Genomic DNA, 25,096 nt, shown 5'->3' on the forward strand with positions numbered 1-25,096 from the left:
AGAATAGAATAGAATAGAATAGAATAGAATAGAATAGAATAGAATAGGATAGGATAGATCAATCTATAGCACATACAGTGAAAAAAACTAATATTCTCTCTTTTCAGATTAAAGAATAAGTGCCCACAGATATATTGAGTCCCTTTTTAAAAAGCCTGACTGTTAAAATGATGTGTAAATAGATGCCATTTTTCTATCAAGTGACACATTTATCCAAGTACTATTTCCTTTTGTTACACAGAAGCATAGTCAACTCTTATTAGACTATTGCAATTTAGTAATTGTTAGTTAAGTGAATGTTCTCCCCTGTATGATCAATAGCCTAAATGTGGCAGCAAGAAGTTAAACCAATTTGCAGATCAGATCAGTAATCTTATCCTCACAATATAAAATTGTAGACTCTTTTATTATTAAAGTAACATGCATTCATCTCAGCTTGCCAGGTGGTGTTATTCCAGCATATTTATTTAATAGCATGCTAAAAATAGTCACTGTGACACTAGTATTGTCTGACTTCTTGCAGTCAGCCTGCTCAGCTGAGGTACACGTGGCCTTGGAAAAAGTACATCTGTGTCTTTAATTTTTCATCAACTCTAATACAAATCCAAGAGCAGGCTTTAATTGGTCAGGTCGTAAAGGGATATAATTAGAGACTAGTGGAAGAGGGAAGTTGGAGAGAGAAGAGAGGGTAAACAATGCTATCTATAATCAAGGGCATCATTGAAAATTCAGTAAAGGGAATTCTGCTTAGTTTGTTTTCCTGCATTCTGCATGCCTGTCTGTGATAAGAGCTGTCTGGGAGTTATTCACCCACTAATAAATCTTCCTTATGGATCTGTAATTCTGCTGGAATAAAACCACTGTTTCACGCACTCCCAGTCTGATCAGTGCAAATCATTTTGTATTTTCTAATTTCTAAAGAGGCTTTGCAGTTGAGAGCTGGTGCCTAAAGATATCTACAAGAGATAGAAAATAACATTTTCTACAATTCCATTTTCTTACTACACTGCCTTTACTGTCATAAAAAAGTATGTTTGTACCTATTATAAAGTGGGTAGTGCTGGTGGTACTTTTTTACTTTTACATGCATACAGTGCATGTTTTGAAGAACAACTTATTTGTTGTATTGTTTTGATGCTTGCAGAAAAGTTATACAGATCCACTCCTGCAACAGTGGTTGAATTATGATGTGAATAAAGCTTAAGAAGTTAAGGGATAGTAGGAGAAGGACAGTGGGTTTCTTTGTAATTAGTCTGCTTGGAATGGTGCTTTCTGCTCCTTACAAATTCCAATAGTGTGATTTTCTTTAAAAACACACAAAATGCAGACAGAAATATGGAGGTGCCAGGTTTGTTTGCCTTGTGACAAGCACTGAAAAATCTATAACTGAAAAAAAAAAAAAATCAAGAAAACTTTCCACTTTCAAAAGTATTTGAACAGTGTTTGTAGGTGAAGGCTGTTGGTGGTCTGAGTAACTTCTTTGCATACTATTGAGTTTTCAGGAAAAATTTTTTTTTAAATCTCACGTAGGTTTGTTTGCCACTCTTGTAATTTTCACATAACCTGTGCATTTTTAATCCACAGAGAAAGCACAGAGCTGAACTGAGGGATCTATGTAACCAGACATAAGGCAGTGGGTTGCAAAAGAATACAGGTTTCATCAGGGGCAGACTCATTTGCTCTCAGCTTAAGTTCCCATATAGCTGCTCTCCTCACCATGAGCTGAATGGTCTAGATTTGACCCTTTAATTTTACCATGATATGCTGGTTAACCAAAATGCTTGACTGCTAGCTGCAAGCTTCAATTTGATTATTATCCTGTACAGGCATGCAGAAAAAGAGAGAGAAATCTTGTTCTCAGATAAACACATCCAATTGTTGTTTGGTTCAATGAGAGTTGTGCATGCTTCACTGATGGCACAATTGGCTGAATAAGATGAGCTAAATTGACCAGACTTTCAAGATAATTTAATTACATCTCTTTGTTTTTAAGAATATGTACAGTAAACACCCTGCTCTGATAGCAGCTCTTTTCCTCCTCCACTCCTTCCAATAAAACCTTTTATTTGATCTCAGAGGTGGACCACATTAAACATCTCAGGGTCAAATACAAATTAATGCATATTAAGTGCTTCAGAGGTTCCAGATGTTGTTAAAAACAATAGTTGAAATCCTTCAGTCTTCATGCTTAGATATAAAAAGAAAACTCTTTAAGTGATTGCATGATTTATTTTGTACTTTATATTTAGTCATGCAGAATGAGGAAAATATTGAACTGAAGATTCAATACTGAATACCTGAAACTTTGCTCTCACACTTACCTTATCTGAGCAGTGCAGGGGAAAAACAAAACAAAAGACCACTTCAGCAACTGTAAATGCAGATTTCAGCAATTTGTACATAAATTTTGAAATTACTTGGTAAATTCTATGCACTGTAGATGCAAAGAACCTTCAGAAAATGTACTTTAGGAATGTAAAATATTTTAGCTAATGGGAGCATATCCAGTGCCAGACTTTTTAGTCTGCTACAATTATTGAAAAAATGAACCACATTGAAAATGGAATTAGATCTTTGCATTACTCTTACCATCCAGCTATAATTCAGTTTTAGACTGCATCATTTTTTCCTGGCAGCACAGAAAAGCAACATCAGAAGTATTACGCTAATGACACTCAAGGCAAAATTTAAGATCATGGAATATTGGGGTAAACAGACATATTCAGTATGTTGGCTTGAATGTTAATATTTTTCAATGTATCATTACATTGTATATGTTAATAGTTACCACAGAATAGCTTGAAAGCAAGACCTATCCTGTTCATTCTGGGAGTCTTCCACTCTTGTAATACCTTCCACCTGCTAGATGAAAGCTGGAGAGAATATTACCCAGAAGGAAAGATTTCCAAAGAAGATTGTGGGATGCTGTTTCCATTGACAGTAACATTTACAGTAAAGCAGAACAATATACAGTTGGACAAAAGAATGTATTTTAATAGCTTGCAGAAAAAAAAACCTCACTGGGTTAAGTTGAAGAAAACAGATTCCTTCTTCCAGGGAAATCTGGCAATATAATTGCCTTCGGTAAATCTTAGGCTAGAGGTTTTCTTGTGAAATGAAGTCTGTTCAACCAATACAAGTATTTTTTTGCTCAGGATCGCAAATACTTTGCCAAGGAATATGGAAGAAACTACCATCTCATCTCACTTTCAGCACTCAGCATGTAGCAGGTAGCACTCAGTTTCCTGTCACTGCTGACACAACTAGAATTTGTACAAACCATGTGCAATCCCACGCTTTCAGGAAAGTGCAAGATTTCATAGCATTCCAAACAACAGAAATGTCTTCATTTTGTATGAAAATTTCACAGTGTGCCATATCCGTTTTTTACAAATCTATATATATTTCAAAGGTGAAATAAAGTAAGTTATGCTATGAATACAGATTGAAATCTCCAAATCTAGTCAGTGTTGCAACTCTAAATGAGCGAGTGTAGTCCAAAACTCACAGTTTATGCGTTTCAGGGAACTGTGTTGGTAAAATAAAGCTAAGGATTCCAACTGCATAAAATACATTTGATCCTGAAGATGTGGTGAATATTTATACCATGTCAGAGTTAGAGAATGACAGAACAGTTTGGACTGGACGACACCTTAAAGCCCATCCAGTTCCAATCTCCTGTCATGGGCAGGTTTGCCACTCATTAGATCAGTCTACCCAGGGCCCCATCCAAACTGGCCTTGACTACCTCTGGAGATGGGATATCCACAGCTTCTCTGGACAGAGATGGGTTATAAAGCACTTTAAACACATTTGAATTCAATCTCCATCCTGATTAAGCTATTCTGATTTGCATAAATTTATTATTCATTGGTCCAAAAATTCAGAAAAAATTGTGTAAAAAAAATTCTGTACTGTGGGTGCTCAGTTTATTCACTTCAAATGTCCATGCCAATAAACAACTGATTATTGTAATTAAAGGTTTCATCAGGAAATGGTTCACAAGAGAATAACCAATCAGCCTAGTGACTAGGACAGATACTTTGGTTTAAGTTCCTACTTTAAGTTACATATAATAAGTATTTTAAAAAAATGTCTTTCATTCAAAAATGACTCACCCACTGAGTGCCTAAGCATGGGGCAATGAGATAGAGCAGGCAAAAAGAAATGGTGGGAAGAGTCCCTAAAGCTAACATTGTGCTTTGTGTGAAGTGTAACTTGACAGTCAACAAAAGTGCATCTGCTGCTCTAGAAGGATCATATCAGAACTGAGTGGAAATAACCTCTCTCCAGCCTGGACAGATGGGCTAAGCTGCCATTGGAGGACAGAGTGCGATCTTTCACTTTTTTTGCACAGGCTACTTTTAAGTACTTTCATGTTCTGCATTCTTCCTTGACTTGTATTCCCATGACCACAACCCTCTCCACATGTTGTTTAGGAACCACACAGGCAATAAGAGATCTTATTATGGATCTAAAGGACAATAATTAATAATTACAATATACAATTACAAAAACACTAATTACAAAATCTTGAAATAGTGTATGGTAATAGTGCTTTTGTAAACATCTAATTGTTTTTCACTGTTGGTTTTCATCCTTCAGTATTTAATGTTTTGCATTAATTGCACCTTTCCCATAATGGATTTTAAAATCTGTCCTACCTAAAACTGTGAAAATGTGCTCCTAGTTTGATTATGATTTTATCTGTGTTAATCTGTCATAAAACAAGGGTTTTGTTCCCTCTTTGATCAACTTTCCACTTAGAAAAAGGATTATGAGGAAGTTCGCTTATGCATTTTTTTAGACTAGTCACTTCCTAACCCTTTGGGAATCATGCTAGAAGTAGAAGTAATGAATGCTGCTGAGGACAAATCAGAGCTAACCCTGTGATTCAGACCTTTTCCTTAAAATCAGAATTCCTGTGTGATGCCCAAGCTCCACCAGCATATTGTGATGCTATATCCAGTTGTGGACAGGGGAGGATTTTGAAAGCGTCTCTTAAATCTCTCCAGTGCAAATCTATGCCTAAAATGGACAAGATAGTGTCCTGTGTAGCAACATTAGACCTTGGCATGTATTAGAATATTCATGAAAAAACAAAAAAAGGAAAAAAAAAAAAAAAAAAGAAAAAACAACCACAAACAAAAGTGGATTTTTATAAATTTTCTTTTAACACTTTAAATCCCAAGGTAAACAGCTTTATCTCATTTCTCAAGTGGTTGCCTGGGATAACACTGAAGCCTGCAGGACACTCAATTGTAAACATGCAACCCTGCAGCTGTTGTCTCCAGTTTGAACCAATTGTTCAGATAAAATTTTCCTTTTGCTGTCAGTTTACTCTATTCAAAGCTCTCGATTTATGCTCAAGCTTTTCAAATAGTCAAGCAGTGCGTGCTTAACAGAACTGCTTCTGGCACTGGGGATACATACGAGCATGTCTATATTCTTGTGCCTCTCTTCTCTCATGCAGCCATCCACATTGTTGCCCACTTGATCAATATAGAGAGGTATCACAACAGCCAGTCAAAGGAAGCAGGGGGGCTGCGGAATAAGCTTTCTGGCCTTGGCAAGAGGCCAAATGAAAGCTACTTGAACCCAATCAGGACCTACGAAACAGTAAGCTGTCACTTCCCGGTTTTCTTCATGTAAAAAGTTTTCCTTTGTGGATCCTACTGTCATGAAAACTATATTTCAAAGCCTTTTAACCAAAGCAATAAGGTGCTGCCAGAGGTTAACCTCAATTTCAGCTGAAAACACTTAGAGCTGCATTTTCAGGTTATTTAGCTCAAAGAAATGCCTATCGTATTTTAATTAGTTTGCCAGGAGACAAGTAGGGGGAAGGCTAAGGGAACTCATAAATTGTAGACAGTGAGATAAACCTGCAAGGAATTTTAAAAACTAAAATAAACTGTAAATATATGGAGCAAACACAACTTCTTTCTAGCAAGAAACAACAATTGAACAGCAGTAACACACGACATTGCTTCCACTGTTGCTATTTGTCTCTCCCCATGGGATATCTTCCCAGTTTGAAGGTTGCTTCTGCCCTGTTATAGAGTGGGACTGCCCAAGGAAGACACGTCCAACAGCACCCAGAGGCTTGCTATCTAGGGGATGCAGTGTATGGGGAAGCCTGGCATAGTGTGTGCAGGACTATGCATAACTCTGTCCTGCAAATGAATGACTCGGTTTTCCTTGGGGAAATAATGATACTGAGCATCCCTCTTACTTACTTGTGTACCTTGTAACAGCATTGCTAGAGATCTTCTTTGCAATACTCACAAGATACAGAAAAACACATCAATTCTGCAATGCATGCATGTAAAATACACAAAAGTTTCTCAGCTTTATCCCTTACACTATTCATCAGACACTATATTACTTTTTGTGTATAGTCTTGTATGCTGTTGTGTACTCTCAGGCTACACAAGCCCCTAGTAAGACTCCCACATGTAATGTTTCTACATTTGAGGAAATTCCCACACACCCAGCTTGTGGTGAATGCTTCTTAAAGACCATGGAGTGGGCCCTTTCAATCAGAAACTAAGTGAGATGATGGCTGGACAATCAACAGTAGTCTTTCATAGTATTTTCAATTATAAGGCATTTTGTCCCTTTTTTTTTCTCTGTTCTTCTCCAGCTTAAATGTGACTTTTGCATCTTTCTAAACAAACAAATAAACAGTTATCAAGTTTCAAGAAAAACAAGCAAATTAATGGTCTCAAAATTATGAGTACAGAAGCTTTGATGTTAGCATTGACAAAGTAGCCAGAGCAGAACAGTGAGGAAGGACTAAGCTGTGTCACCTCTGAATAGGTGGTGCCTACACTCACCACATGCATATGAAATGTTTCTCCAGAACAGAGCAGAACTCACAGTACTGAATGGCAACCCACTGCCTTCCAGTACGCGTTTTTTTTCTCTGCTAAGTCTTCTCATAGTGGCATAATTGAGAGGTAGGCTTCTAATTAACATTAAGATCCTAAATATCCTTGAAAAAGAAAGCTAGCATTTTCAGAGATTTTATCCAGATTTCTCACAGTAATATGCCCCACAATTACTTGCTAATTTACAGCCTCGATTATACTCTAACCTCTAATATTTATATTTATCTCCCACTTGTGTTTCAGTAGCTATACTTAGAATTAATAAATTATGAAGGAAAGCAAAGTGAAGATTGCTTCTAAATTCAGAGAGGAAAATTCTGAGTGCAACAGCTCAGATTTCCTTTCCAATTCCATTGTAACCCTGGAGTAGAAATGTACTAAGAGTTTTTGATGTTTTTCCTTGTTTCATCTCAACATTCAAATAGACAGTGTAGTGGAAGTGTTCAAAATACCACCTAGATCAATCCTGTTAATATGTAGAAGGGTCTCAGCACACTCTTCACAGGCACCAATTTGAAAATGTGCTGTGTGCAGTTGAGTGTGAATATTTGAAAGGATGATTTTACTGTAAAAAGTGACAGTAAAAATGACATTGTGGAATTTTATCACCTCTAGCATTTCAATATCAGATGAGTTGAATTTACAAATACCATGTGGATTTTACTTCTACTGTACTAGTAGCTGTAGAATCAACTCATGATCCAGCAGGCATATTCAGTTTCCTCCTTCCTGAACACCAGCCCTAGAAAAAGAGATATATACTTTGCAGGCCAAGCAGAGGTTTTATTTATAATCTGCTGCCATATTTAGCTTGAGTCTTATCTTGCATGTGAGATTCTTACTGCTGTTCTTCATGATTCACTTTACAAATGAGATCAGCATCCGACTGTTGTGCTCAAAATACGTCTTCATTCTCACTTCAGTTTATTTTAGTGGGTTTAGACAGATGTAACAGACCTTCGCTGATGTCTGTGAGTCACGAATAAGAAGGAACATGCTTTGGCCCAGAATATTAATGTAAAGATGTGAATATAAACATATATTTCAGATACTAAATATTATCCTGTGATGTACAGGTAAATGTAAAGAACATGCAAATAAGATATGCTATTTAGGTGAGAGTATGACATTTTTATACACCACTAAAATACTGCGAAAATCTTTGAAGTAAAATAAGCACAAAACAGACCCACACATTCCAAGTGACTTAGCACCTCACTTTATCATCCTCCCATGAATAACACAATTGGTAGAGCTGTTTTGGTTATTACTTTTCTAAGCTTAATCTTCTCTCTCATCTGTTTCCTTTTTTCTTCTGAGATGCTTTTACATAAGATAAACAGGTAAAAGTACTACTGGGACTGCCTGATTTCCCTCCTTTCAATTCCTCAAACAAATAAGTGGCAGTGAGCATTTATAAATCTGTATGGGATAAGCCCGATCAGAAATAGAACAGGTGGACGATTTTCCATGCTTTTCTGAAATGAAATTGAGGTTTGCCTTGCCTGAAAGTCTTGTTCTGAATTTGTTCCTATTCTGAATATGTAACATAAAATTTGATATAATATATAATAGTAAGAACAGTGACATTAGTAACAAAGTAAAAATGCTACTACGAACAACAACATTAGTAATAGTAATAATGTATGTTTACTCTAGAACATAACAGGAGAGGTACTGACCACCATAGCTGGAGTAACAGGAGTTATGATAACTGTGGCTTTTGTTCTGATCGTGACTTCATCCACAGAGCTCATCAGAAGGCTGTGCTATGAGGTGTTCTGGTATACCCACCACCTCTTTGTGGTTTTCTTTATTGGTTTAATAATCCATGGTACTGGGTAAGTACCTGCATGAACTACATGAGGTATGTGTAAAAGTCTGAGATGAACACAATCCAAATCTTTCACTCTGTGCCTTTCTAATAACAAACTGTTGAGATCTTTGCTTGGAGACAGGATGCAAAATGAAAACCTTCTGAGATTAGTGCACACCACTTCTCCAAGGATTTTTCTGTGTTTTCTGTGTTTTTCTTTCAAACACTCTTCGGCTATTTCCCTGTCATATGATTTGCAGAATCAACACATTCAGACTGAAGGAACTTCCATCTCTGAGAACTGGGGGTGTTACAGATCAACTTTTTATTGGCTCCAATTAATAGGAATACTCCTTAACTTCATAGCTCTTGTAAGGCATTTTTTCAAGAGAGCTTGTACAAGATTGCTAAGATTTCTGCATTTTTTTTTTGCACTTCCCCTAATTTTCCTTTATCTTCCCTCTTCAATAGTGTTACTGTGAACCTCTAGTAGTCCACATACATGCTCATTTTAATTCAGATAAGGCGTGTAGTTTTGAGGCAAATCTTGCAGTCCTTCTCCCTATGTTTTGGTTCATATTATTGCACAACATTAGACTGTACAACGTAGAGTGATTGAAGATGAAACAATACCAACAGTTTTGTCTCTGTGTTCATGAGACCAACGTAGATCTAGTCCGAAGTCTTTGGTAACTCCCAAATGTGCACAGAGGGTTAGGCTCTCAACAAAACGTGCTTTGCTCTTTTCCTGCCAACTATCTGGTGTATACATGGCTTGAAGCCATACTAATACTTTTCACATGTCACAATATCTTTTTTACATCTGTTTTATAAAACATTCACGTAGTGTTGACTGCCTCTGAAGTATGTACAGACCCTTGTTCTTTGACACATGGGAACTTCTTAGCCCACTGCAATGTGTTCACACCTATTCCTTTGGGGAGCATGGAGTTATCACGAGACAGGTAACAGGCTGGCACTATGCTTTGTGCTGTTACTTTCCTCACCTCCTTTCTTGTTATTTGAGACCTGCTACATTTAGTTTAACCTTGAAGGGCTCCTGGAATTGGCCCAATTGATTAGTCCCAAGATTCAGAGGCACAGCTTCAAATAAATGCTGTAAACTGTATCCTGGTCTAATTAAAAAGCATTCCTTAATTCTCCCCTTTAAATCTGTAAGGATCCAATTTCAAGCAACCTTTGAAGAACCCTTCGGAAGTCTTTGGTTTTGTGTGCTTCCTCCTTCTCAGGTGACTGCACAAAAGCAACAGCTCTCTCAAGCCTTCTTTTCTGTCTTCTGTCTAAACTGGTGGCAGCTGGTGATACTGTCACATAAAAGAAGGCAGCACTTGTCTCTTGTAAGACAAATAGGCAGGACAGGCTTATGCTGTAGAGTCAAAGTGAGAATGGAAGGAAAAATTCAGAGAAACCATGTGAAACAAACAGCGTTTCTCATAAAAATCTTACTTCTCTACCCACAGTAAACACCAGCTGAAACACATTAAAACTGAGCAGTTGAGACTGATATGTTTGGAAAAATCACATCCTTAGCAATCTCAGAAGTAAAGAACTTACAATTTAATATGTTTAGAAAGCACACATCTAATTGCGGTCCTCCAACTTTATTTGCAGCTTTTAAAAATGCATTTAGAAAGCAGCAAAGGAAAGAGAAGGTCTGTCTCCATTAAAGTTTATTGTTTTTCTAAACAGTACCAGATGGTCATATATAGAGGAGGTCAGTGTGTCTGCTTCAAAGAACTTGGAAATCATTCTGATTTTGACACAGAAGATAGAACATGCATTTTCTTTGAAACAGCTTCATTTGTGCTCTTCATTTGCACTGGTGTATACCAATATTATAAAAAATTTCTTGCACTTGGTTGAAAAGTCATGGCAAGCATAAAGGAAACATGATGAGAGAACAATTGTCTTGAAATGACCTGTTTTAGATTGTCAGTTGTCTCCATGTGTGCATCCAAGTACTAGTATGAAACATACACGTGTCCAGAGACATTACGAAGGGGTGTGTTGACAAATATTTTTGTTTTAAGTCAGCTAGTCCGGGCTCAGACACCTCACAGTCTGCTGCTTCACAACATCACTTACTGTAAAGAACACTACTTGGAATGGGAGAAAACCACTCAGTGCCCTTTGCCGCAGTTTTCTGGTAACAAACCTGTGGTAAGAGTATTGTTTGTCTTCTGCTTTTAGCTTAATATCCTTCTTTGAGAGGCCATGTGTCTGTCATAAGGAATGAGGGGGCTGCAGTGTATGATGCCAATGACTGGCACTCAGTGTCATGTTTTGAGAGTAATTGCCCATTTGTGTTCTGTGACTTCCCCCCGTGCACTGAAAAGACAGTGATCCCTATCTCCTACATAATCTGTACAGGCAGGTACAGATGGAGAGATATTTGTAAAAGTTTGGTGTTAGTAATAATAATTAATACTTCTGAAAGATTCTTCAGTAAGTTAGCACTCCTTTTTATTTCAAATTGGCCTCTATTTGTGTTTTGGTTGGTTAGTTGAGTTTTGTTGCTTTTTTTCCCCCTTTTATTTTTGTGGGTTTTGTGTTTTGTTGGCAGTGGTAGGTTTGTATTTTTTTATTACATTTTGTTTTTATTTAGCATCAGCAATAGCCTTGATGTGCTCATCTCATTGCACAAATATGGTCTCTAGGTAAAAATCTTTTAGGAGTAGAGATACAGAAAATGCAGTGAAACAGGAGAGATAGAGATGCAAATTATTATTATTATTTTAACTAATAGTGCTTTAATATTAATAGCTTAATTACCAAGGGAGACTAAACCGAAGATAAGATTATGTCCTTGCTTTGGGGCACATACCTCCTATCATCCAGCCTTGATGTCTTAAGTTAGGTAAAACGGAGAGAATTTGAAACAATAAATTATGAAAGGCAGGAAAAATGTCCCACAGAAGGGTGGTTTCACTGCAACAAGATTGCAAATCCACAGGGGGTAATTAAGTAGCAGATTTGTACAGTGTGTCAGATGTCTAGCATCTAAACAAGATCATTTAACATTTACAGTTCAAGATTTAGCTTGCTCATATGCAAGTTTTTGTTGTTTCTTCCAGAAAGAGAAAGCGTATGAAAGGAAATCTTAATGTAAAGGAGAAAAAATTAGCATTCAGTATCTTGCAGCTCTGTTAATGGCTGACATAGATTTTTCTTAAACTAAACTATTGTTAGCCACTACTCAAACTGAATATTAATGAGAAAATGAATGCCTCTCTAAAAATTTCAGCTACAGTGTCGCCATAAAAATCAATAGGTGGCTTCACACTGTGAATACAGACACAAACTTGCTTCCAACTGCATGTCTTGACATTCATTATCATAAAGCTAACTGGAGAGAACTTCCATTTCTCTAGCTTAAACCTACTTTGCCACACTTTCCTGCATACCCAAGGCTGTGCTTGCAAAGTCACATTACTTCAAATGAATTGTGATGATACCGTATGGTACATCAATTGTCTGTTAGAACTGGGCTTTGCTGGATGAGTGCTGTGCAATGGTGTCAGCCCGCAAGCCTCAATGGGCAAAAATCTATTCAGAGGCTCAGAAGATGTGGCAGCACCAGCAAGGCAGGGATTTAGAACTGGGACAAAGGGACAGCCTTGTGCACGTGCAGCTGGGATTGTGCAGTGTGGCACTGGAGCACACACTTCCCTGGCCTCAGGTACGCTGAAGCAGATGGCCCCCCACCCCCAGCCATCTACGCCTGCTTCCTGGCTTCATGTCTCTGCCCATCTCCTCCTACTGAGGGTGTTTTAAACATTTCTTTTACACCCAGTGTATCTGAACTTCTGTCCTCACAGTGTCCACCATCCCATCACTGTGCTTAGTTCATTCTCATCAGAGGAGGAAACACCACCTGGGCAGGAATACAGATGCTCTGATTAAATGGCCAGGAGTCTGCGTTGTCTAGCGGCACAGCCCTCCTGGTAGATGCCTCATTGTCCCAAACCAGCCATGAGATATTTTGAATTGAAAGCTCTGTTGCAGAGAAGAAGTGTCACATTTGAAATCTTAGCTTAGCTGTCACATTAGAGAGACTGCAGCATTAACATTCCTGTCACATGCTTTTATTTACAGGTAACACAAATGGAAGGAAGGAAAAACAGGTTTCATCATTATTGTGCCTTGATGTATGCTAATATATTCAAGACATTTGAGATTAACCACTGTGCAGAGACACCTGTAGTATTTAGGGGCAACCGATGCGTTGAGTTTCTGCTTTAGCTCAGAATCTCCTGGCTTATACTAGTTTCTTCCTACTATTAAATCATTTTTTAAAATTTAATTTTCAAAACTTAAACTTGGGAAATTGCTGCTCCATCTTCTTATCACTTTCTAAGAAAGCCACATAATTTTACAGCTTGCTTCTCATAAAGGATACTTTATATTCCCTGTTACTCAGTTTGTGGGGAAAAGTCAATGTTTCAATAAGTAAAGTTACTCTTGACAGTCATATCATTGAAGAGTCCTCAGACGGCTAAAATGCATTGTATGAGTAACTGAACTGCAATAAAACTGTATCTCCTAGGGGAAAAAAAAACATGAGGGAAAAACAAAATACATAAAAAACACGTACTTTGTTTATTTATTATTCCAAAGATTCCATTACATCTAATTATCTAAGCTATTGTCATAGCACATATCTGTACTATGCTAATATTCTTGAATAGCCTGAATAGCCAAGAACTTTGTACTGGTGGTCCACAACAAAAAGTAGAACGATCCTCTGCAACACCTTAAGTAAGAGCTAGCTAATGGATTAAATGGAATTACATCCTATTTCTCTAATTGAATATTTGATATTTAATGTCTTCGCATGTAGTTGCAAAAAACACACAGCTGACAATATGACGTACCCATATATGATCTGATCCATCTGGATTATTTTAGATTTTGAAGAGAAAAAAAGAGTAAGCCTATGATGGGTGACATTAAATGCATCTATATGTCTTTAGGTCCAATTATGTTTATATTTAACTCCTAAACAGATTAATCCTTTTGCTTCGTAGTAGGAATGGGTATTAAAAGACTCTTCTTGGCTGGAATACAGATGGATATTAGCAATGCTTTTGGACTGTGTCTGTGACAGAGTCCCATATGTCTATTCCATGAGAACATTAGAATTGCTACAGTAGCAACTGAAATACTCCTGTGAGAAAGGCAAATGAAAAAAAAAAAAGAAAAATCACAGAAGAGAAAGCAAATACTTACATTTTAGGCTAACTTCAGATTTAAACAGTGAACACTACATAATTTTACTGAAGTTTAAAAAAATATTGTTTTTTAATATTAAACTTTCTACAGGCTTGGAAATGGGTTGTGAGTCCTGTGGTGCTGTATATCTGTGAAAGAATTGTTAGATTCTGGAGATTTCAACAGGAGGTAGTCATTACTAAGGTATGTAGCACAGTTGCATGTTTGCGTAAAAAGAGAGTGATTCCACTGCGTTACTTTTTCCCTTTTATAGACATCTACTCCACACTATGATCTTATTTTTCACCTCCAGATTCAACTGTTCTTCCATCATTACTATGGTTTCAGCCAGGTATTGATTTTAATTTTGCATTTATTCCAATAGCAAGTCCATAAGACTATTTCATATGGGACCAAATTTGATTGATGAACTACCAGACTCACAAAGCTCCCCCATCACGCACCTCTGCACAGATACCATTTTTTTCCACAGAACTTAAATGCAACTTACACTGGAGTAAATGGCATAGAGGCCCTCAACTTCATCAGGATATGGTTTTTACTGTCAAATCAGAAGGCTTCCAAGGAGATTAAGGGCTTTATTATCAGGCAGCACAAATAGTCAAAATGTCATTGATACCAGCACAACTGTGCCAATTTGTCCCAGTTGCAAACATCTTTGTGTGCTAAGGATCTGTTTAATTCACAGCAGAGTAAATTGGAGCAGCAAAGTCCATGTGTATCAAGCCAGTGATCAGAAGGAGGCTTATCTTGTGTGAGGGAAAAGCATGCAGGATAAATCATGCTGCTGATTTCACAGGGTGACTGTGATCTTTGCATCTCAGTATGCCATGCGCAACACAAAACTAACTGCTAAGCTGAGATTACATCTTAATAAAAGTATGCTAGGATTGAACTCCACCAACCCTGTTTCTTCTTGCCAAATCAATAGTTCCTGTTCTCTGTCACCCTCACTGTGAAGAAGTTCCTTCACATATCAGTACAGAACTTCCTACGCTCAATTTTATGGCCATCCCCTTGTCCTGTCCCCACAGACTGTGAAAAGAGGTCAACTATGTCCCCTTGACTCCCACACTTAAGATATTCATAAACATTAATAAGATCACCTCTTAGTCTTCTTTTCTCAAGGCTGAACAGACCGAGGATGCTCAGCCTTTCCTCATAAGAGGGGTGCTCCAGGCCATTTATTATTTTCATGGCCTTCTGCTAGACTCTTTCCAGGAGATCCCTGCAAAGGCTTTTGCAAAAGCTTCCATGTTAGGAAAAAGTTAACAAAACGTTGATCTGCTAAAGACTTTACTCTGCATCTTATGACTCATAATGAGAGCTGCCAGGTATTATACAATGCATAGACTCTCAAATTATTGGACAGCAACAGCACTACAGTATAAAGTTTAGACAGTTATCTATAGATACTTAAACATGACTGTGCATTCCAATTTTAATTAACTTGAGCTCAAGTACAGATGATTAATAAGTCATCTGTAGTTCAGTGAAAATGGTTATTCTTCTCACAGAAAATTAAGTAAAACTTTTTACTATTCTTCAGGTGGTGACACATTCCTCTGGAGTCCTAGAGCTTCACATGAAGAAGCATGGCTTTAAAATGGAAGCGGGTCAGTATATCTTTCTGCAGTGCTCATCGATCTCACCATTGGAGTGGCACCCCTTCACCCTCACCTCAGCTCCTGAGGAAGACTTCTTCAGTGTTCATATCAGGGTAGCTGGGGACTGGACTGCAGCCCTCTTCAAGGCTTTTGGAGCAGAGGAGAAAACTTTCAAGGAGTTGTGGATGTTACCAAGGTTTGAATATCAAACAATACATTTTAAAGAGTTAATTTTACATTTAAAAATAAATTTTAACATTTTAATTAATTCTCTGTGTGTTCTTTGTGGCATAGATCATAGATCATAGTCCGAGGTTCAGAAATATGCTATTATGCTAATATGAAAACAAAACCCATACAAATAAAATCAGTCATGAACTTAGGCCAGTGGCAATCATGAAAACCCAATGAATAATCCAAGTCCAAGTCTATATATATGTACGCACATATATATTGCTATTATTTACATCTCTGCCATCTATATCTATAGACATTGCAAACTGAATTAAACTGAATTGCAAACTGAATTATAACAACACTAAAAGCTACTTGATAGCTATTTTTCTGAATGTTTCCTTTCTGGCAGCACCAATCACGTACCACCCAAATGTTCAATTTGTCCCTTCAGGTTACTCAAATAATTTGTGGCTACAGAAACCTATGCCTGAGCCTTGCTTCTTTTCATCAGTCTCCCTCAACTCAGTCTCTGTCCTAATATATAAAGGTTATCAGCACTCAAGTTCTATCTTGTGGCATCTTAATCCAAGCAAAATGTTGATCTTTCATTGTTGAAAGTCAGCAGGGCTCAGCTGAAGTTAATACAGCCATTCAGACTTACATCTGCTAAGTATCTGGCTCTACACCAGATGGATTCAAACCATTTAGAAATTTGTGGTCATAGAGAGGATTTTCAGCATAGGAAACAGTCCAGTACAGGATCATTTCTATTACAGTGGAATGCTCAGGACTTAACACTGAAGGAGTTATTTCTACCTCAGAAAATTGCTTTTGATGAGGTGGTTCTAGTGAAACCAAATAGCAAAAGGTAAAACTATTTTATGTAATTTAGTGGTACTTGGATGCTAAAGAACATTCCTCTAAAAAGCTTATGAACACCATCAAGCTACAGAGGCATACCAGACTGCGGAGACAGAGAAGAAAATGCGTAGTTCTTGCTTTATGTCAGTTAATATGAATTAGAAATAAAAGCTGTGCCCTTGTAAAAGGCAGCTGGAAAGAGAATTTTGCTGTTTCAGTAGAACAGGAGCAGAAATGACCCACAGTGACTGACATCCATTGTAAAGAGAGAGAAAGAGGAAAACATCATCAAATGTTGCTGGCCATAATGCAAAATTGAAATAAACAGCAATGTTGTACATAAAGACTCCTTTTTGTAATTTTGTTAGCCTGCCTGATGCCATCATTGAATTGCTTTCTTGCAACATAATAAAAGAATCTTTCAATAGTTAAGCTAGCAATAATGAAAAAACAAGTCTTTTTCACAGCTTTGAGTATCTAAAGATAAACAACATACTGGTGGCTATAATTCAAAAATAACTTAGCAGAATTAAATTAAATTTAATTTAGCAGAAACCAAGCAAAAGATGCAAGTTATATAGCAACTAAATGATAAGTAAGGTTCTAAAAATAAAATATGCAAATCGTAATTAATAAAGGAAGATAAAAATAAAATATACATCTATTTTAAATAGACAGGTAATCCAAAGCATATCTAGGAATGATCTATATCTCTATTTTTGAATCCTCTTTTGGCATATGAAAATGCAGTGTTGTTTTTTTTTGTTGTTTTTTTTTTTTTTGTCACTATTTGATTACCTTCCTACATTCCTGCACCCTTTCTAGATCAAATGACTGGGTTGTATAGCTTTGTTTCTCTTTCCTTGCTTTCTCTGAGTCTTTGCATTAGGCTAATTTCTATAGCTGGGGCACACAAATGCATCCAAACCAATGATGGGATCTCTGTCATCTGATGATTTACGAACAGATGGACTAGACAAATATTTGTAAGGAATTAATTAAATGTAGTTGATCTTGTTTTATAGCATGCAGAGAGATTAAATAATCTCTTGAAATTCCTCCAAGATCTATTTCTTCTCAGTCAACTAACAATGTGAATTGCTACAAAGAACACACTGATCTATGTAGAACATTTATTTTAAAGTAGTTCTTAGACTCTTTACATGTATGCTCTTAATTCTGAGTGCACAAAAAGCACAGGGCTGGGCAATAATCTTGCTAAGGATATATTCTAAAAATAGTTTATTTTGTTTTTGTCTGAGACCAGATGTTCAAAAGTTATTTCTGAGTTGTTGTTTCATTTGCTACATCACACTTGCAGAAATTAAAATGATCCATTTGGCAAATACAAATGAAAGAGAAAATGTTTGCTAGGATTTCAGGTACACTTTGGGAAAGCAACAATTGGTTTTCAGATCCATTGTGTCCATACATTTGTTTATACCATTGTTTAGTGATTTTGCTTTCCTTTCCTGTTAAAACACTTAATTGTTTCTATGTCTGGATATTTTTTCATACTATCAAAATTGGTCTTTTAAGATGATTGGTGCAAAAAAGGAAAAGCCTAAAACAACAGAAATCTGAAAGGAAAAAAATACTTTTTTTCCTGCACTTGCTGTTGGATTCCAAAACAATCTTCTGAAGCAGTTATGCTATCTGAAGATAGACTGGACAGAGCACTCCAAAGCACAGCATGTATTTACATTCCATGTTGGTAATGAAATTAATCTGATTACTTAATGATCTTTTTCATCTCTAATGTTGTTCAAAATGAATGTTTTAGCATCAGTAATATTGATTATAAAGGCTAGCAATATAAACAAATGTTTTTCTTTACAATTTCTCCTCTGTGTCAGATACTAAGTACAGTATTACTGCCAAAAATGTATTTCTGAAATACTGATTGTTCTGAAAGAGCTGAGAAAGTACTGGTTTCCTTGCATATGCCTACCTTTTTCTTACTTTCTCTTTTATTACTTTAATACACATGGAGAAGTTTTCAAAATAACTAATATAATCAGTTTGTCTTTACTTTGATATATACAATGCAGAAAATAAGGCTCCAAAACAGGATGCTTTTCAGTGATTTGTAATTAAATATGCAAATTCCACAGCTAAATTTGGACATGCAATTATATGACTAATCACATTTCAGAAAGCCAGAAAATTGCAATTGCATGCTTAAATAGATGGCCAGGCCCCAGACCCACATGGGTGCTCTTGTTCTCTTGTTTCAGAGAAGACAGTTGCTTTGCTATTAAGTGACACCCAATGAAAATTAAATGTGTTTGCACGGATTATTCATGCGCCAGCTTAGTCACAGAGTTCTTTTATTTTAACAGAAGTTCTGTTTTCAAAACATGTAGCCCAACAAATTTTTAACCTTTCTACTGCTTTATATGTTGCTGATTCTTGACTGTTTTGTTGCTGTAGATTGGTTGTGGATGGACCATATGGATCTGCAACCACAGATGTTTTTCGCTACAGAGTGAGTGTGTGCATTGCAGCCGGGATAGGAGTCACGCCATTTGCCTCTATTTTAAAATCCATTTGGTACAAGTGCTGCAATCCTCACACAGTATTGGTGCTGCAGAAGGTAAGTGGGAAAGTTTATCACTCTATTAAAGAGTTCCACAAATAAATCTATTTTCCAGGTTGCAGAGGCAATTCAGAGTTGGAGACTCACTTGAGTGCTTTATTTTGCCATCAGATGCACTCATTCACTCTCCAGCTGCCTCAGGAGCTTTTCTGTGGTAGGTTTTCCCAATTTCCCTGTTATTTCCTGAGGAATAAGGCAGCCCAAGCACTGGTTTTAGTAAAAGCTGAAGAATCATAATTGTGCTTGGAGACAAATACATAGTAACTCTCATATGTAGACACATAGACAGAGCTCGAAGATAAACTGTCCCCTCTCCTACAAAATGAATCCTGTGAGGTCATCTCAGAGAGCACTGAAGGCAATGCCTGCTCTATGCCCAGGTGCAGATCTCATGCAGGCCCTTGGGATACCAGTCTTGACACAAATGCTGTTTTCAGCACCCATCAGCTGCTTTTCTCACCCTGCAGAAGGAATGAAAAAAGGTATTTGAGGTCTGAATGAGGTGCATATATCAAGATGTATGTTTCTGCTTGCAAACAACTTTAATTATTTTCTTGAAAAGAATATACTGGAGGCTGTAAGGAATGGATGGCACCAATGAAGCTAACATACTCTTGATGTACTCACCTGTTTTACACCTTCTGCTAAGGATGGATGAGGCACTACTGAGAGAGGACAGGTGAAGGAGAGATACTCAGTGAGGCAGGGTGAGGGATAAGAAGATAACAGAGGAAAAAAAAATAAGGTTTAAGCATGTTCTTCTCTATCCATCATGGCTACTGATATCTTGCTGACTTTTCTTTCAGCTTCCTTTAGTTGGTTTTCCAACATTAAAGCTGAATCAGAAATTGCTCAGCATCACACATTTAAGGACAGATATCCGAGAGGGTCAGTACATATGGAGCTGATTGCAGGACCAAGGGGCTGATCTTTTTAAATAAAAAAGTGTTAAAATTGGCTTCTTAATGACAAGCTGCCACTATGAAAGCATCTGGGATTTCAGTAACTGAGGAGATGAGGACAGGTTCAGATTGCCGGGGGGATCTTTGAGGCAGAAAAAAACACTGAGAAAGAAGGGAAATGAGGGAAATAAAAACGAAAATACGAGCTAGATGTAAAAAGAAGTCTACTTGCGAATGTTTGCATTGTATCAGAATGATCACTTCTACTGGAAGGAGTTCTATCTATGAACATATGTGTGTTATATATGTGTATTATATATATTGTATATGCACGCATGTAAAAACATTATTATTATCATCGCTGTTGTTATCTTAAGGGGAAAAGATGTGAATTTAACTACACACTGAGTGTATAGTATACCTCAGGATATATAACTGTGAGAGAATCTTGGGCAAGTGTGCCTACAAGGCAAAAGCATGGTGCATTCTTCCAGAGCTTTCTGCTATAGAGTTTGGTTTTCTTGAATTCATGTGAAATGCAAAAGTATAATGATTTCTGTATATCCTTCATCTATATCTTGGTTTCCTTATTGGTGTGGTGGGAATAGTGATGCTTATTTTTCAGAGGTGTTATGAGGCTTAGCTACATTAGCGTTTGTAAAGTATTTTGAAAGCCTAGATGAAAGGTACTGGGGAAGTTCACAGCATTCCTTAAAAAATTTAGTGGTCATCTTAGTGAGAGCAATTAATCTCATGGTTGCTCAACATTTTTTTCCCCACTTGTGGTATAACTACAAATAATTTAATCTTCCACAAAGCATTCAGTGCCCTCTTTCTGCCGAGTACCATAGAAATGTCTATTAAGGAAATAAATAAAAGTTTGTGGTTTTTTTTTTTTTTTTTTTTTTTTTTTTTAACAACTTAGTTTTGATTTGAGTACAGTTATCATTACGCTTATTGAACTAATATTTCTTAGTGTTGCCTACATACACTTGTGTTATAAATGCTCATAGCTTCTATAATGTCTGTAGCTGTATAATTTAAAAAAAAAAAACAAAAACCATCAACAAAAACAGCAAACTGAAAGGAGTGCACATTTATCTAATTGATTCTTCACAATTAAATAGCCTTAGAGCCTTCATTTCTCTATCTTTTTTTTTAGTGATTAAGAAGGGAACTGCTGCTGGAAAGTTTCTTCTGCCTTTAGTTATGCACAAAATGATCTTTTCTTCATATTACTGATATGGTTTTTTGAACAAATTGCTGTTGAACTCAATAAAATTGTACTGATTCATCAGATGCGGTTATTAGCAAATGTGCACTTCCTATTTTACTGAAAATAAAGACATTACAAAAAGTCTCACCAAAGGCCTACCTAGCCCCATATCCTTTATTCAATATTGTCTGTTTATGAGCACCAAGAGAAAAATCTTGAGAGACATCAGACAGAAAAATCATATAGCAATACTTCTTTAATGCACACTGCCTTTGAGCAAGTTCAGTAATGTCTTGATACAAGAGCTGCCTTGTTCTGTTTAATAATCCTTAATAGATTTTTCTTCCATGACCTTGCCTAGTTGCTTTTTAAACCCATGTAGATCTTTGGCAACCACGGCATATTTTGGAAGTGAGTTCAACAACTGTCCAACTACTTAATCTCTTCCATTTTCTTTAGACCAACCATCCCTGTCTGAGGTAACCTTCCACTTCGAGGTCCACCCCGGACCATCAGTTTCTCAGCAAAACATTTTGGATTAAAGGCCTGAAAAGCTGGCCTACCTTAGCTGTTAAATGCAACCTGAGATATCTTCGAGCAGTTTAGGTTTCTTGCTTCAAATTTAGGAGTATGAATTTGAGCCTTTTCCTATATTTATGTGAAAGGCCACAAGCTGCCACTGTAACTCCAAATCCTATGCCATGTTGTATGTGCCTCTGCTGCCACTGCTGTGCTTTAGCTGTAATGGCCCTCTGGATGAATTCACGTGGCTGAGCGAGATCTCTGAACTTTTTTGGTTTGCTACAGCCTATGAGCAGCATGGCATATTTAGGAGCAGGAGAGGTTTTGCAGGGAGGTGTCCAGCTGCAAGTGCAGGAGGGTTTTGCTGTTGAGTGTCTTACGTCTAAGGGACAGCAACAAGAGCTAGGGATGAGGGTGCCTCTCTGGGTGGCCCTGACCTCATCACCTTTTACACCTCACTTGTGAAAAGATGGCTTTGTTCAGAGTCACAGCTTCCTTCTGTCTTCAGAGCACAGGGAAACAGACAGATGATCATCAGCAAGTAATTACTAATGACTTTCCACAATGTAGAAAGTGATTTACAAAATATATTCTTCCACCTTACAGGAAAGAAGTATGAGAGCTCTCGTCTGCTGTACAAAATTCAGAATAGGGGAAAATAAATTATAAATATGTACATATTGCAAGGGAGTAAAGTACTGTAGAAATAAGCAACAATTCAAGCGCCTGCATTACAGATCTGATTAATAGCAATACTGCATCTAACTCAATTTGTGAAAAGAGCACTTGGAAAATTTAAGACAGTTTACTTGGGTAAGCCATCAAGCTGATGAATGTAGTTGATGCAGGTAGGGTGGGTAGAGACTAATGAAACATAAATCTGAAGCAGATTTTTAAGTGTTCTAAATAAATGCACAGTCAGTTAATATTATTGGGCTTACAATAAAAAAATACTAGATTCAGAATAATTGTTTAATTGTAGAAATGCACTGATGCTAGCTTTATTCTACAATTTTAATGAGGATGAATTTTATTGCGTGTTTATTGTATTTTAATTATACATGTTATATGCCGTGCTTTGCCATAGGTACTCAGTGTAAAGAAAGGAAGACTCCTTCATAAACAGCATTTATTTTAGCTTATTATACTAGAAGTCCTTATTGATCTAAGATAAGAGAAGACCTTTTATCCATAGGCCAGCCTAATTCACTCTGTTTTCTTTCTAAGATTATAATCATGGTCAAAAATACTTCTTAGAATGACAATCTTTCTTCATTAGCTAATGCTCTCTACTGCTAACATGAAAACCTTAGAGGCAGTGCAATGGATACAGCTTCAGCAGAACTGCACCAGTGATGAATTTAAGGAATTTCTGCTGCTTCAGAAAGTGATATTCTTTCTCAAGGGGACTTTGCTAGAGGCAGCTTGACCTAGTTCAGTCGAACTGGCTGCTACGGTGACAGTTAGGTTTGTAATCAGCTAAAATCACTCCTTCAAGCTCCATAATATATGCTAGAAAATAGTTCTCCATTTTCAGGACCATGCTACCTCAGCTCATCAGCTAGCTTTTCTTTCCCCTTCCCTGAATGTGCTTGGTGCTCAGCTCTGCCTATGTGCTCCCAGTTGCTACCCTGAACACAATTAATTATTCCTTTAGGAGCACACGCCTCCTTTCCATACACAAGTACTAAATACTTATTTGTTTAGAATGAACTGCTAAAAATACTTCAGAAATAAGACGATCAAGTAGAGGTTGGGGGAAAACGTTTCTCACTACAAATCTACAGCCACAGTGTGATACAGACTGACAGCACTCAGTGGCATCATTTTCAAGGTGCTAGGGATGTCCAACAAGCAGGGACTTTAGGATTTGAATATAAAAACTAAATAAATGTTAAGGCTACAAATTATGTATTTCTGCTAATTTAAATAATGCTGTTGTTGATTACAAAAATGAAATGCTATGAAGTCAGCAGGCTTGCTTTTTCATCTTAACCTATGCCATTGCAAATCATGAGCAATCCCCCTGCAAAGCAATTTTTTAAGTAAAACATTGAAATAGAATGGAAAAAAGCAAACAACCAAGATGATTCATACTAAAGTTCTGCAGACAATCCTATTTCTGGACTGTAGGTATCCTGCTTAACCGTGAATGCTGTATCTTTTCCTCCTAGGTTTGTACTTTGTTTATATTTCCTACGGAAACGACAGATGGACTCATATAGCATATTCAGATCTAAGAAACATCTCAAATCACTGTTATGCTCTCTCACCAAATCTCCAGTGAAGCATAGTTTTACCACATTTTTCTTCCAGCATCTTACCAAAAGTCTGGCAATTTGGTTTATAGAAACTTTGGGAAATATCCTTATAACTTTCTGGTTTCTTTTCCAATTTTTGCACTTCCGAAGCATTTAATATGAATCTTTGTTTCATTGGTCCTATGGAAATGGGCTAAAATTTCCAAATTTTCACAGTTCCCCAGAATGATTGAGGACAGACCTTAAAGATTACCTTTTATACTGAGGTATAATAAAAGGCAGAGAAGCCTGGTGAGCACAAATAGAGAAGAGTTGAAGGAAGTTAAGGGATTTTGCAACAATATAAGAATCATGGTTATAATAAAAATAGTGTCAACCATCTCTTCATTATAGTTTTATAGCTGACCTCCATATCATTCATTTATCACCTGGAACTGCATATTTTTAAGCTTTCTTCATGCTTGTGAAGTATCCCTTTAGAGGCACTACTTAAATAATTACACTCAAAATTACATTGCCCACAGAGGCTCATTTTCTGTGAGCTGACAAGATGACTGACAGTAGCCAGTCATTGTGTCCTTAGCAAAGAAACAGACAGGGAAACAAGAGCTTTTTCCAACACTGATCCTTCTTCCCAAATTTCTCTATGCTACATATCCTTGTTTAGCAATTTTCCACGTTGTTTTTGCCTTTTCCTTTTTCCATGATAACATAAAGATGCAAACAACATCTTACATTCAGTCATGCTGCTTAGCCTCCAGATGGAGAAGCATTCATTTCCCCAAAGAGAAAATTTACATTAGCTTTGTTGTCCTTAAGCACATAATGGAAGTGTACGTGACAGGGAAGAACTTTTAGGTCTTCAAGTTAGGCTTCACAAATTCTCCACTCAGTATATGCAAACCATGTTTTTTCACAAGATTGGACCTCAGATTTGTTAGAAGGACATAATAACCTTGGAGATATATGCAGAAGACTCTTGAATTGGAGAA

At 37.0% G+C, this 25,096-nt stretch overlaps 1 protein-coding gene across 1 annotated transcript in view; it reads left to right on the forward strand.

Moving 5' to 3' along the window:
- The window catches only part of NOX3 (NADPH oxidase 3), a 35,436-nt gene that overhangs the window by 4,604 nt on the left and 5,736 nt on the right, over window positions 1-25,096 (forward strand). The window contains exons 5-10 of the mRNA XM_042825831.1: window positions 5,474-5,619; window positions 8,550-8,731; window positions 10,758-10,887; window positions 14,050-14,142; window positions 15,509-15,762; window positions 19,038-19,200. Of these exons, the coding sequence (XP_042681765.1) occupies window positions 5,474-5,619; window positions 8,550-8,731; window positions 10,758-10,887; window positions 14,050-14,142; window positions 15,509-15,762; window positions 19,038-19,200 (968 nt within the window). The remainder of the gene's footprint in view (window positions 1-5,473; window positions 5,620-8,549; window positions 8,732-10,757; window positions 10,888-14,049; window positions 14,143-15,508; window positions 15,763-19,037; window positions 19,201-25,096) is intronic.

This window comes from Centrocercus urophasianus, unplaced genomic scaffold (genome assembly GCF_019232065.1).
Source record: "Centrocercus urophasianus isolate 14NV4802_14NV808 unplaced genomic scaffold, USGS_Curo_1.0 seq_10, whole genome shotgun sequence".
Classification (NCBI taxonomy): domain Eukaryota; kingdom Metazoa; phylum Chordata; class Aves; order Galliformes; family Phasianidae; genus Centrocercus; species Centrocercus urophasianus.